Below are 14,621 nucleotides of genomic sequence, written 5' to 3' on the forward strand. Positions count from 1 at the left end.
GGCAAAGTCTGCTAAATTGTCTTTGCAATGAGCTCAGAAATATGTTCAACAAGAAATTCAATCATTCACATGATTTCTTCCTCAGTATATTTCGTCTTTCCTTTTCTTGTATATTTTTCGTACAAAACATGATCTAAAATCGTTCACAATTATTTGTCCGTTTTCTATTCGCAACAGAAAACTCTACTAATAAGAGAACGAATGCATTTTCCAGTTTAATCAGATTTATAGAAAACATAATGGAAAGGTAAAATGTTCTAATAGAAGAAAAAGTTTTAAGCAAAGGATGTTAGAATTGTACTAGAGTTGTTTGAGTTGTTCAAACCCATGCTTTCCACTTTCGGAGTATAGTGTCACGATGCCACTGTACATGTAATCCCGATTTACATTTAATAAGAATGGTAGTAAGAAGGATCAGTAGAGCAAACGATAAAAGGTGTTTGCAAGGTTTCTCCAGTTTAGGAATCCAATACCTACTTAAAACCTGTTTTTGGACAGATTCAACACAGAAACATGAATATCAAGTACATGCATTTGGTCTTTCGAAAATTTGGAATTCATAAACAGGGCTCCATTAGTTACTTATCAAGACTAGTTCTTTTTGTCAACAGGAAATGTAGGTTTGGAAAAAAGTCAAGGTATTAAATGCTTTGTCTTGCGGCATATAATAACCATGCAAATCGTTAGCATCATCGGAAATCTGTTATAGCTAAGGAATATGAAGGGGAAATACTGCCTTAATGGCAAGCTAGCTTTATCTGTTATAGCTAAGGAATATGAAGGGGAAATACTGCCTTAACGGCAAGCTAGCTTTATCCGGTGATGCGGTAACCCAGGGACCTGCTCACTAGTTCAGCAACGTTGAGCATGGTCAGTAGTTGGATGGGTGACCGCCCGCACTTTGCAAATCGAAGTAATGCAATACAGACTTGTGTTTGGTGTTCAGAGCTCCTAATTCTTATAAGAGTGACGGACTTGATAGACATGCTATCTACTCTGAAAGTGAATCAAATCAGCATCCTCTAGCCTTGCCCCTTGTACATGTCTAGTGATGTCTTTCATGCAATCCATAAGTATCTTCTTTCAGTTTCACATTGCAATTACTAGTACAAATCTCTCGATGATGCAGACTATTCATGAAAAGCTGTCTATTTTAACATTATTTATAAAACGTAGATCGCAAGTTATTACGTAGCCAGCTAAATCGTAGTTGTATAGAAGTTTAGAGATGTAGACATGCTGTATGTATATAATTGGAACCCAAAATTGATAAAAATCAAAGGCAAGAGAATAATGAAGAGTCAACAAAACCACTCGAGCTCAAAATTGATACAAAATGTGAACAAGAAAAGATTTACACCGAGACCCTTGTATAAGGAGAATTAGACCAGGTGTTCCAGAAGGGTAGGGTTCTTCTGCTTCAGGAACCAAACCCACCATGTAAATCTACGTCACATCCAAGTTATGTCTCCTGCACACACCGTGAACTCCGGTAGTGACAACGAATCAAGTGTACAGGCAAAATAAATTAAATCATTATTGTGTAATTAGTACCGATACCACACATGTTGAACTGTTTAAGCTTTGTTAAAAAATACACGATTTAGATATTAATTTTGAATGCCCAATACGTTTGTTATTTTTTTGTTGTTTTCTTTTTCCACTATGTTTCCTAGCAATTTATCAAAAAAACAAAAGAATTGGAAAACTGAAAAATTTCAAACAGAATTAATCAATTATTTTTTAAAACCTTTATTCTAAGGGTTTATTCCATGGAATGTTTAATCCAAATCTGAATGGTTTGCATTTTCGGTAATCAAATCTATTTTATTGCATTTATTAAATCACTTGCATATTTTAACAAAGATTATCTAAAACCTTTCACCATTTTACTCAAACAAAACACATACAATATGTTTAGAGGTATAGTTTATTTCAGCAACTTAGTTTGCTTGAACACTTTTCAGTTAACCCGCATTGCTATAAATACTCTCGCTCACTCTCATTCCAAGTTTTTATCACAATAAGCCCTGTCCAGTGCCACCTTAGGAACACAGATCGGTCATCTCAGACCTTTCTTGGCTGCTTGGTGTATATGAGAATCTAATTTATCTGTAACAGAGAAATAAGAAATCGCTGAAAATATCTCACAAGGTTATTGGACGACACCATACATGAAAGTCTAGTAGTAGAATTGGTCAAAAATGAATGATGTTTTACGGGGAGAAGAAATCACATGGGGAGATAGGCATTAAACAATAGCTGTGCACCACAATACACTGCAGCATATAAACATAATTTAAAAAGCTTTGTCGGAGCCCATACAATACAGGAAAATGTTTGGTTAGTACTTATTTTGGACATTTCAAAAAGAGTGAAAAGACCAATAATAAACTTAAATTATGAAAAAATAAATTGTGTTCATTGATAACATGCTGTACATCCCATATATCTAGAAACTTTGGTGTTTAATTAACTTTAACTAGATAACAACAGCTAACAATTGTTAGCTTACAACCAAATGCACAAAACATTACTCCCTCGAGAGCATGCAACGTAAAAGTATTATAGTTTAATTGTTAGTTTCCATGTAGAATTTATACTTATATTCACTAAACTTCAACACAATGATTCCAGACAAAAGAATTTACAAGCTTTAGCATGAATACACCAGATTTATCCGCGTATTAGTAAATCAGTCACATAATTTCCATACTTACCATCAAGTATTTGATTAAAATCGACTTCTAAAAATTCATTATCCTGACTTACAAATTTTGTGTTTTCCTTTGATGGGAAACTTGACCACCAGTTGTTGTGGCTCTTGACAGATAAAAACATAGGGGGAGGCCGACTCTCCATCAGGAAACTGCAAAAATAGATCAGTACCTGTAGTCATCAATTGCAATAAAAACAAGAGGCCCAGAGGGCCTGTATCGCTCACCTGAATGTGTTTAAAATAAAGATATGAAGTAAAGATATAGCACTTCATGGTAGATGCTGTAAGTACATATGAAATTTCAGAAAGATCCATCCAGTACTTGGGATATAGCGAGAACAAACTTCAAACAGTGCCCCACTCCTATGCCCCTAGGGGGGTCATACCCACCAATTATTCAAAATTGAGACCCCTTGGTCCAAGGATGCTCCAGATTAAATATGTAAAAAATTCCCTTAATCTCGATGGTCTCAGAAGGATTTTAAAGGTTTTACCTCTATTTCCCCTATTGGGCCCCGCCCTTCTGCCCCCTGGGAGACCCCACCCACTGCATATACAAAATTGAGTCCCCATGGCCCAAGGATGCTCCAGACAAAATTAGGATAAAATCCCTAAATCCCTATGGTAAAAGAAGGATTTTAAAGGTTTTATCTTTATTTCCCCTATTGGGCCCGCCTCTCTGCCTCCAGGGGGGGGGGGTAGACACACTGTTTATACAAAATTGGTTCCCCTTCACCCAATGTTCATACCAAATTTGGCCAAAATCCTGTCATTCGTAAAGAAGAATAAGGTATTTGAAGAATTTGCTATGTTTCCCCTATTGGGTCCCTCTCTTCTGTCCCCAGGGGGCCACACTCGCTGTTTATACGAAATTGAGTCCCTTTTNTCCCCAGGGGGCCACACTCGCTGTTTATATGAAATTGAGTCCCTTTTGTCCAAAGATGCTCCAGACTAAATTAGAATAAAATCCCTCAATCCATATGGTAGAAGAAGGATTATAAAGGTTTTACTTCTATTTCCCCTATTGGGCCCAACCCCTCAGGTCCCAGGGGGGCCACACCCACCGTTTATACAAAATTGGTTCCTCTTTACCCAAGGATGCTCCATAAATATGGACCAAATCCTTTCATTTCTACAAAAGAAGAAGGATTTTAAAGAATAATTTGCTATGTTTCCACTATTGGGCCCGCCCCTCAGGCCCCTGAGGGGCCAGACCCAGGGTTTAAATAAAATTGGTTCCCCTTTATCCAAGGATGCTTCAGACCAAATATGGAACAAAACTTTTCATTCCTACAGAAGAGGAAGGATATTAAAGAATTTGCTATATTTCCCCTATTGGGCCCCGCCCCTCAGCCCCCAGGGGGGCCAGACCCACCATTTATACAAAATTGGTTCCCCTTCACCCAAGGATGCTTCAGACCAAATATGGAACAAACCCTTGCATTCCTACAGAAGAAGAAGGATTTTAAAGATTTTGCTATATTTCCCCTATTACGCCCCACCCCCCACCCCCCAGGGGGGCCACACCCACCATTTATACAAAATTGAGTCCCCTTAGCCGAGGGATGCTCTAGACTGAATGAGGATAAAATCCTTTAATCCCTACGGTAGAAGAAGGATTTTCAAGGTTTTACCTCTATTTCCCCTATTGGGCCCCGCCCCTCTGCCCCCAGGGGGGCCACACCCATCGTTTATACAAAATTGAGTCCCCTTGGCCTAAGGATACTCTTGACCAAATTTAGTCAAAAACTACTTGGCCATTCAGGACTAGTAGCGTTTTAAAGGAAAAGTTGACGCACGGACGACGGACGGACAACAGACGCTGCAGTATGGCATTAGCTCATAAGAATGGTTTAAAAACCTACAAGTAAATATGGGAAGACCTGGCAGGGATCTATAGATAAGCCTCATAAAAACTTATCTAAAGATCATGAACAAGACCTTTAGAAAGGTCTGACATAAACCTGAAGAAAGAATCTATGAGTCACAATTCCTCATATTAGTTGTGTCATCCTCAAAGGCATATTTATGAAACAATCAATATACACAAGGTTCGTCGAGTTGATGCAAGATGATGAGTTTTTATAAACCCTACCATTAAAACATTAACAAAATCAATCGTCTTTGACTTTTGCTCTGATGTAGCTTCTGCGCTCTTTTTCTAAGTGGTGATAAATTAATATTGTTTTTAAAAATATTTACAGCAACTTAGACAAAAAAATCACCAACCTTTTCTCGGTATTGGTCCTGTGCCAGGCAGTCCATCACATCCACGCAGCCTAAGAGGCACCCAACAGGGTAATGGCTGGGGAACTCTAACCGTGGGTCTGAAACACAGAGAGTACAGCTGACCAGAGGTACCAAACAGGTAATGACTCGGAAACTCTAACCGGGGGTCTCAAACACAGAAAGTACAGCTGACCAGAGGCACCCAACCGGGTAATGACTGGGAAACTCTAACCAGGGGTCTCAAACACAGAAAGTACAGCTGACCAGAGGCACCAAACAGGGTCATGACTGGGAAAATCTAACGAGGGGTCTGAAACACAGAAAGTACAGTTGACCAGAGGCACCCAACAGGGTAATGACTGGGAAACTCTAACCGGGGATCTGAAACACAGAAAGTACAGCTGACCAAAGGCACCCAACAGGGTAATGACCGGGAAACTCTAACTGGGGGTCTGAAACACAGAAAGTACAGCTGACCAGAGGCACCCTACAGGGTAATGACTGGGAAACTCTAACCAGGGGTCTCAAACACAGAAAGTACAGCTGCCCATAGGCATCCAACAGGGTTATGACTAGGAAACTCTAACTTGGGGTCTGAAACACAGAAAGTACAGCTGACCAGAGGCACCAAACAGGCTTATGACTGGGAAACTCTAACCGTTGGTCTAAAACACAGAAATTACAGCTGACCAAAGGCACCAAACAGGTAATGAATGGGAAACTCTAACCGTTGGTCTAAAACACAGAAATTACAGCTGACCAGAGGCACCAAACAGGTAATGAATGTGAAACTCTAACTGTTGGTCTAAAACACAGAAAGTACAGCAGACCAGAGGCACCAAACAGGGTTATGAATGGGAAACTCTAACCGTTGGTCTAAAAACAGAAGGTACAGCTGATCAGAGGCACCAAACAGGGTTATGACTAGGAAACTCTAACCAGGGGTCTCAAACACAAAAAGTACAGCTGACCAGAGGCACCCAACAGGGTTATGACTGGGAAACTCTAACCAGGGGTCTCAAACACAGAAAGTACAGCTGACCAGAGGCACCAAACAGGGTTATGAATGGGGAACTCTAACATTGAAATGACTGGGAAAGTACAGTTGACCAGAGGCACCAAACAGGGTACTTTGTAATGATTGGTGAATTTTAACCCTAAGCCTGAAATAGATAGAACAGTTACAGATCTAGAGGCACCCAACAGGATGATGACTGGGGAACTATAACTGTGGGTTCGAAACAATTATGTCTTGGGAACCTAGTAAAATGTCTGATACACAAAATACTTTTCTCTCTCTTTTATATGGGAAGATTACTATTCAGGAAATTCTAACCGGGGGTCTCAAACACAGAAAGTACAGCTGACCACAGGCACCCAACAGGATGATGACTGGGGAACTATAACTGTGGGTCCGAAACAATTATGTCTGATGCACAAAATACTTTTCTCTCTCTTTTATATGGGAAGATTACTATTCAATGCAATGAGAAAATTCAATGCAGAGCAGCATGATACATGCACAATAAATACCACAATATAAACTTGATTCATGACAGGATGAACAAACTAGGCTTACCCCCCACTTAAAACACAGTTACTACAAACAATTACTACTCTACCAAATTATATACCATCATGTCCCAATAGACCCCGCCACCATCCTCATTCCATCTGACCTAGGAACAAAACATGCACACCCCTACACCTACTGACACATTTCTGCTAACAAGGAAACATACAAATTCTTCATTCTTCCCACACATGTACACATCACACAATGGAACCTCTAACTGGTAGCAGCAGTACTGGAGAGGACTTACAGGCTCATATCCCCTATACAGCCCTTGAAGTCCTTATATACACATCATAAGTACACCTACAGCTTAACCTTTTTTGTCTGAACTCCAACTAGAAAAATATATACAAAAGCATCATGCTCCTGCTATATCCCTATTGGTAAAATCATCCACAATGACAGTATAAATGCACTATAAGAAGAAGAAATAACGTTTACCTGAATATAACAAAGCAGACTGGTACATTTTTGTAAATGTCTTGAGACTTTCTGTCATAGTACTTAAGAAGAACTGAATTTGTTCCCTTTACATTAATGAACAATTCTGGTCTAACTAATCCAACCCTTAGGAATGAGTTAAATGAAAGCGGCTTAGGTTAATACAGACAAGCGGTTCAGGTTAGTACAGACAAGCGACTCAGGTTAGTACAGACAAGCGGCTTAGGTTAGTACAGACAAGCGGTTTAGGTTAGTACAGACAAGCGGCTCAGGTTAAACCAGACAAGCGGTTCAGGTTAGTACAGACAAGCGGCTTAGGTTAGTACAGACAAGCGGCCCAGGTTAGTACAGACAAGCGGCTTAGGTTAGTACAGACAAACGGCTTAGGTTAGTACAGACAAGCGGCTTAGGTTAGTACAGACAAGCGGCTTAGGTTAGTACAGACAAGCGGCTCAGGTTAGTACAGACAAGCGGCCCAGGTTAGTACAGACAAGCGGCTCAGGTTAGTACAGACAAGCGGCTCAGGTTAGTACAGAAAAGCGGCTCAGGTTAGTACAGACAAGCGACTTAGGTTAGTACAGACACATTACAGTGGTATGGAAATCGAACTGCAAATTTGAAACAAGAGGTCCAGGGGCCTTAATAGCTCACCTGGTTTATTTTATTTTTCAATTTAAAACCTGCTGAGTACCATTTAGGTTTATCAAAGGAGTACAAGTAACAAAGTTGCATCTTCCATTTATAAATATTCAATTCCCTTTGCCCAAAGATTCTCTAAAACAAGTTTGGTTAGGTTAAAATCCCTTCAACGGTACAGAAGGAGAAGGATCTTTAATGTTTTCCTCTATTTCCCCTAATGGGCCCCACTAATCTGCCCCAAAGAAGGGGAATCCACACACCTCAGTTTAAACAAAATTGATTCTTTTCTCCCTAAGCATGCTTCAGACTGCATTTGGTTTAAATCCCTTCACTTGTATAGTAGGAGAAAAAAAATCCTCTATTTCCCCTATTGGGCCCCGCTCCTATGCCGCCAGAAGGCCCACACCCTCCGTTTATACAAACTTGAGTCTCCTTTGTCCAAAGATGCTCTAGGACAAATTTGGTCAAAATCCTTCAATTGGTTGAGGAGAAGATTTTTAAAGATTTACCTATTTTCCCCTATTTGGCCCCGTCCCTCTGCCCCCAGGGGGACCATACCCTCCGTTCATACAAAACTGAGAACCCTTTGGCCAATGATGCTCCAGACCAAATTTGGTCAAAATCCCTTCATCGGTACAAAAGGAGAAGGATATTTGATGTTTTCCTCTATTTCCCCTAATGGGCCCCACCCATCTGCCCTTAGAAGGAGGCCCACACACCTCAGTTTATACAAAATTGATTCTTTTGTCCCTAATCATGCTTTAGACTGCATTTGGTTAAAATCCCTTCACTTGTATAGCAGGAGAAAAAAAAACCTCTATTTCCCCTATTGGGCCCCGCCCCTCCGCCCCCAGAGGGGCCACACCCTCCGTTTATACAAACTTGAGTCTTCTTTGTCCAAAGATGCTCTAGACCAAATTTGGTCAAAATCCTCTGAGCCATTCAGGACAAGTAGCATTTTAAAGGAAAAAGTTGACGGACGCCGGACGCCGGACGCTGCACCATGGGATAAGCTCACATGGCCCTTCGGGCCAGGTGAGCTAATAAAACTGTACAGAACAGTCTTGATTTGATTAAGCGACTATGGCTATACACTCACCCTTAAGTAAATAACGGTATGTCTGTTCAATATCTGCTGTTTCCTCGGGAGTGGGGACTTTGGCCGTGGCAGCTATCCACAGTCTCCCTCTGTGAGCAGTGTACCATGTCCTTCCTTCATGCCTTCAAAAAGTAAACATAATACCAATACAGAAATGAGGTTTAGTTCGATGTTTTGATTAAGTGATCATGGCTACAACACTTGGTATCACATCAAAATCAACAGACAATCCTCAAGAATGAAACACAGATCTCTTGTTGGATCACAAACAACATAAGTTCTCTATCGCTCGTCAACCTTCCAGGTTCTCTATCATTAGGTTTATCACCATACAACCAGGTTGTTTATCACTTAGTCAACCTTCCAGGTTCTCTATCATTAGGTTTATCACAATTAACCAGGTTGTTTACCTCTTAGTCAACCACAAACAACCACAACTCTCTAAACCTGGGTCTATCACATTGATTACAGACTTACATTTTGATGCCGCAGACAAGAAGAGAAGCCCAGGGCTGATGCATACTCATACACATGCCTTCGTCTGACATCTCCTGGAGCTCACGATCCTGCAGTCGTAAACCAGCTTTCTTCTTCATCTCCTCTGGCCAGACTTTGTTAGTAGATTTCTGATCATTTGTCACAGAAGAGACAAACTGAAAGAGAAAGCACTCAAATTAAATAAGAATCCAGGATCATATCAGGATACCCCTCCAAAGCCTGTCACCCATATTGAGATGGCAGTCACATGAACACAATCCTAAACCTGTCACACACATGAAGATGGCAGTCACATGAACACAATCCTAAACCTGTCAAACACATTGAGATGGCAGTCACATGAACACCATCCTTAACCTGTCACACACATTGAGATGGCAGTCACATGAACACAATCCTAAACCTGTCACACACATGAAGATGGCAGTCACATGTACACAATCCTAAACCTGTCACACACATTCAGATGGCAGTCACATGAACACAATCCTTAACCTGTCACACACATTGAGATGGCAGTCACATGAACACAATCCTAAACCTGTCACACACATTGAGATGGCAGTCACATGAACACTATCCTAATCCAGTCACACACATGAAGATGGCAGTCACATGAACACAATCCTAAACCTGTCACACACATGAAGATGGCAGTCACATGAACACGATCCTAAACCTGTCACACACATTGAGATGGCAGTCACATGAACGCAATCCTAAACCTGTCACACACATTGAGATGGCAGGCACATGAACACAATCGTAATCCTGTCACACACATGAAGATGGCAGTCACATGAACACGATCCTAAACCTGTCACACACATTGAGATGGCAGGCACATGAACACAATCGTAATCCTGTCACACACATGAAGATGGCAGTCACGTGAACACAATCCTAATCCTGTCACACACATTGAGATGGCAGTCACATGAACACATTCTAAACCTGTCACACACATGAAGATGGCAGTCACATGAACACAATCCTTAACCTGTCACACACATTGAGATGGCAGTCACATGAACGCAATCCTAAACCTGTCACACACATTGAGATGGCAGGCACATGAACACAATCGTAATCCTGTCACACACATGAAGATGGCAGTCACATGAACACAATCCTAAGCCTGTCACACACATTGAGATGGCAGTCACATGAACACATTCTAAACCTGTCACACACATGAAGATGGCAGTCACATGAACACAAACAGCTGTCTTACCTGTGGGGATTGCACATTGATTAGTGGATTGACCAGATCACTGAAATCTTTTTCCTCCATTTTGAAACCATCGTTTTTTGCTCGAGCACCGTAGTGAACTTCCTGAACCACTGTGTCATCTATATCGTACATCCGTTTTCCAGATTCATTTTCAGCTTCCAACACACGACGACCTGCAAAGTCTAATGTTACTTTCATGTCCCTTCGTGAAGCAAAACGTTCTGAACGTAATTCTTCATTGCGTTTCCGTAGTGCCTCTCGCTGCTTTTTACTCAGCCATTGGTTGGAATCGGTTGAGAAGTAATCAGACTCATCATCTATTACTTTTGTTCTTTGCACACTGAAAAAAAGGAGGTTTTGTATACGTCTCCTTAAATTTGAAGTAAGGATTTCTTTTACTCTGTAGGTCAGAAAAACATTACAGCCAAATCAACCCCCCAAAAAACTACATAAGAAGCATAATAATAAGGTAACACATTATCTAAATATGATGACATTATTAGAATATTATTTCAGATATAATAATTTCATTTCATACAACATTTGCTGCTACAAAACGTATCTTTTAAAAGTATTTTTGGATGGATTTTCAATTTGAATTTTGGATGTAATTTCAATTTCAAATTTAAACCTGTACATGTTTTGCATGTTACAAAGACATAGGAAATGTATTATTATGACTTTTTTGCTCTTTTTAGAAATGAAACCTGAGAAAGATCAATCAAAGTTGGGGTAAAACATTACCCTCAAGTGATTTTTGAGTCCTGGACTGCATTTCCTGAGGGACTCACCAACTATTAAGAACATACTACATCTCTTAGATATGATATTCAACAAAAGTTTGAAAAAGATATTCAGGACTCGTTTGAAGAAGTTCTACAAAACCCACTGATCCTCAGTGTACCTGGTCTTATCGTAGTTGAGCAGCTTGTCTTTGTGTTGTATGGCCTTGTCAAGCCCGGCACTGGTCCGGCTGTTCTGGAATGGTAGTGGTTTATCTCCAACATCCTTCATTAGTCGTTGACGGAGCTGTTCACTTTTGCGCGAGCCCCGTGATATAATTTCATGTTCCTCCTGTGTACATACCTACCAAATGATGTTAAAGGATCCACAGTATACAGTTATTGTAAATATAAGTGACATCACGGTACACCAGTATCTCACGTATCATTTCAAAATGTAAGATCTTTTAAACTTTAGTTTCTTATTCCCCATGAATACGGGTACCCACAGAAAGTTTGATTTGTAATACAATTCAAAGCTACAAAGGGAAAAATAAGTTGTCAACTTTTAAACACATGTTCGAAAGATTTGATATCAATTGACTTACCCAGGTATTACCTAATCAAATATTTCGTTCTTAAATACAGTTTTCTCGTATTCATTTCTAGCATGATAGATTTTTATGGAGAATCTGTCAAATAGAGAATATATGTACATGGCTAGTGTCTTGATAGCCATTGGCAAAGCATGACAAATATGATCCGTATTGGCACACCATCTGTTTATTTCCTTTACAGTCCAAATGAACTGCTGTTTTTAAATACAACAACCCTGTCATAATTTTTATACATGTATATCCAACCATCCTTTAGAAAAACCTTCAAGGTCCTCTGGTACCCATTAAATCTTATAGCACCCAATTAATCCTACAGCACCCACAGATCCTAAAGTATCCAATTAATCCTACAGCACCCACAGATCCTAAAGTATCCATTTAATCCTACAGCACCCACCACATCATATAGACCCACCAGATCCTTTAATGCCCATCAGATTATAAATAGTACCCACCAGATTACCACAATGAAAACAAGGCCCAGAGCCCTCCTGATCACACACCACACGGCCACATTGCAGACAATTGTTGATGAGCTTGTGTTTGGCAGCCTGGCACTCACAGCTGTGTCGCCCTAAAAACATTCAAATATTCAATTATATGAAGTACAGTTAATTTTCAACATTGGCAATTTAAAAATATCTTGGAATCATTACTGAAACTAAATGATTTCTTGGTCAAAATGAGAAATTCGTCCATGTCTATCTTCACATCTTTCCTAATTGAATATATTGAACTCTATATGTAAATATCAAAGTTCATTTATGGTTTTAACAATTTTGACAAATATAAAAGCTACCACATGCATTCCAGTGTGTAAACTTTTAAACAGTTAAATGTCATTTGTGTTCATTCCAGTAATCTCAAATAAAAGAGGCACAACCCAAAGAAATCAATGATTTTCTCAGATTTTCTCCAACTTCAGTTTTACTTGTTGATTAGGATACATCCATTGAGAATCCAGACAATTCTATCAGAACATCATACAACTTGCCAACCATAAAGTATAGAAATGTTTTGAATTGTCAAATGCCTATACTACAGCAAAATATCCCGTACTTTTCAATATCCATGGGGCAATGACAATACTTGGGAGTAAAACCAGGAACTGCAATCCTTTGTTAGAGATAGATGTCATAATCATAAAATGTACATCGCATGTACATGAAAACTTGATCAAGAGATAAAAATATTATTTATCAAAATATTTGAGAACCTTTTTGACAGATTTTCTTCAGGAACCAAACAAGTGCCTAGATTAACAAGGTTCCCTATTTACAAGTTAAATTCTGATGTTAACAGAATGGTTTGTAAATATGATTATATCCAGAGGAAAGTTGATGATATTCTTTACTTAACACTCTTAAGGTTATACACAGTGCTTTCATAGTAATTTTTCAGAGAATATCCTCAAAAATCTCTGATTTCAATGTTAAAATACTTTTAAAGGCAGAAAAAGCATGGCATTTTCAGAAAAAAACAGACAATGTTTGGTTAACATCCCTGTATTCATACAGAAGGAGCAGGATTTTAAAGATTTACCATTTTTCCTCTTGGGCCCCAACCCTCTGCCCCCAGATGGCCACTCGCTCTAGATCTGTTTATACAACATTCTAACACGATTCGTTTGCAACACGTGTTTTGATTGGATACGGACCATGTTCTAATCTGCGATAGAATCTTGATCGATTGTGTAAAGCTCCTCTCATCGCACTTAAGCCACGCCCCGTTTATAACTAAAACAATAACGCGTCAAGCTCGCCTCTTAGCAAAATGAGCCTGCTGATAAGGTTAGCAGGCAACAGAACAGAAACGACCAATGAAATGTATTTGTTGAATGAATTAAAAAGTAAAAAGTAAACATTCCTTGCTCTTAACTCCATTTATTACTGAAACGTTCGTTCCATCCATGTGAAGGTATCTAGTTAGATCCGAAATCAAATGAAACATTTCACATGTGTCGTATGAATTTACACAAAACTCTTCACAAATCTTGTTCTATACAAATAATCACCGATTTTGTCTGTAAGCACAGATTGGTATGCACGCTGACATGGAAATGTAAGAATTTGGTCAATATTAATCCAAGTTTGTCTTATAAACATTGGTAACAGGACGTTCACGAACAATCCAAATATTCCACCTCGTCAACATACAGATCGAGCGCTCGCCAGTATGGGCAGGGCTAAATGACAGAGTTTTGAAAGCTTCTTTCTGATTGGTCAGTCCGCTGAAGAATGAAACGTCACCAGTTAAGGTTGCAAAGTACTTTACTACGTACTTTGTACAAGGAAATGCAACGTTTCTAAACATATTAGCGTAGTATATTTGTTTAAGTGTGCTAGAATGGGGATAGTACGCTGTTTTTCTTGTCTAAACTGGCGATTAGAACATGAAATTTGGTTTAAACTCTCGACCTATTGGTCTTGAGTTCAAACCAAATTTCATGTTCTAATCGCCAGTATAGACACTCAAAACAACGTACTATCCCCTAATTGATTCCCGATTGCCCAGCAATGCTTCAGACCAAATTTCATCACAATCCATTCAGGACTAGTAGTGATTAATAGAACAAGAGGCCCATGGGCCTTAACGGTCACCTGATATATTTATACAGAGAGTTGATTTTGTTTTTAACATGAACAGAAATATTATTCAAAGTGACCAAAAACAATAAAGCCAACTTATTCAATATCTAGCATACAGAATTCAGACTTAAAAGTATTTGAAACTAGCACCTCTGATTCTAAACAAGGAAAATGAAGAAATTTTAGCACACTGACTCCTTTGAGCCCCACCCTACAGCCCTTGGGGGTAGGGCTGGCTCAAAATTTTCAAAGTATCAAA

At 39.4% G+C, this 14,621-nt stretch overlaps 1 protein-coding gene across 2 annotated transcripts in view; it reads right to left on the reverse strand.

Annotated features, from left to right (window-relative positions):
- Positions 1 to 1,922: 1,922 nt before the first annotated feature.
- LOC110453727 (activating signal cointegrator 1-like) overlaps positions 1,923 to 14,621 on the reverse strand; it is a 16,882-nt gene continuing 4,183 nt past the window's right edge. The window contains exons 5-12 of one of the 2 annotated variants that reach the window (XM_021502830.1): positions 12,230 to 12,348; positions 11,340 to 11,509; positions 10,436 to 10,775; positions 9,181 to 9,356; positions 8,704 to 8,825; positions 4,949 to 5,046; positions 2,773 to 2,869; positions 1,923 to 2,112 (exon numbers count right to left, since the gene is read on the reverse strand). In XM_021502830.1, coding sequence (XP_021358505.1) covers positions 2,063 to 2,112; positions 2,773 to 2,869; positions 4,949 to 5,046; positions 8,704 to 8,825; positions 9,181 to 9,356; positions 10,436 to 10,775; positions 11,340 to 11,509; positions 12,230 to 12,348 — 1,172 coding nt within the window. In that variant the 3' untranslated portion in view covers positions 1,923 to 2,062. Of the gene's footprint in view, positions 2,113 to 2,772; positions 2,870 to 4,948; positions 5,047 to 8,703; positions 8,826 to 9,180; positions 9,357 to 10,435; positions 10,776 to 11,339; positions 11,522 to 12,229; positions 12,349 to 14,621 lie in introns of both variants that reach the window. The other variant, XM_021502820.1, reaches the window with a different exon arrangement.

The sequence above is a fragment of the Mizuhopecten yessoensis genome, unplaced genomic scaffold (assembly GCF_002113885.1).
Source record: "Mizuhopecten yessoensis strain PY_sf001 unplaced genomic scaffold, ASM211388v2 scaffold893, whole genome shotgun sequence".
In the NCBI taxonomy this organism is placed as follows: Eukaryota; Metazoa; Mollusca; class Bivalvia; order Pectinida; family Pectinidae; genus Mizuhopecten; species Mizuhopecten yessoensis.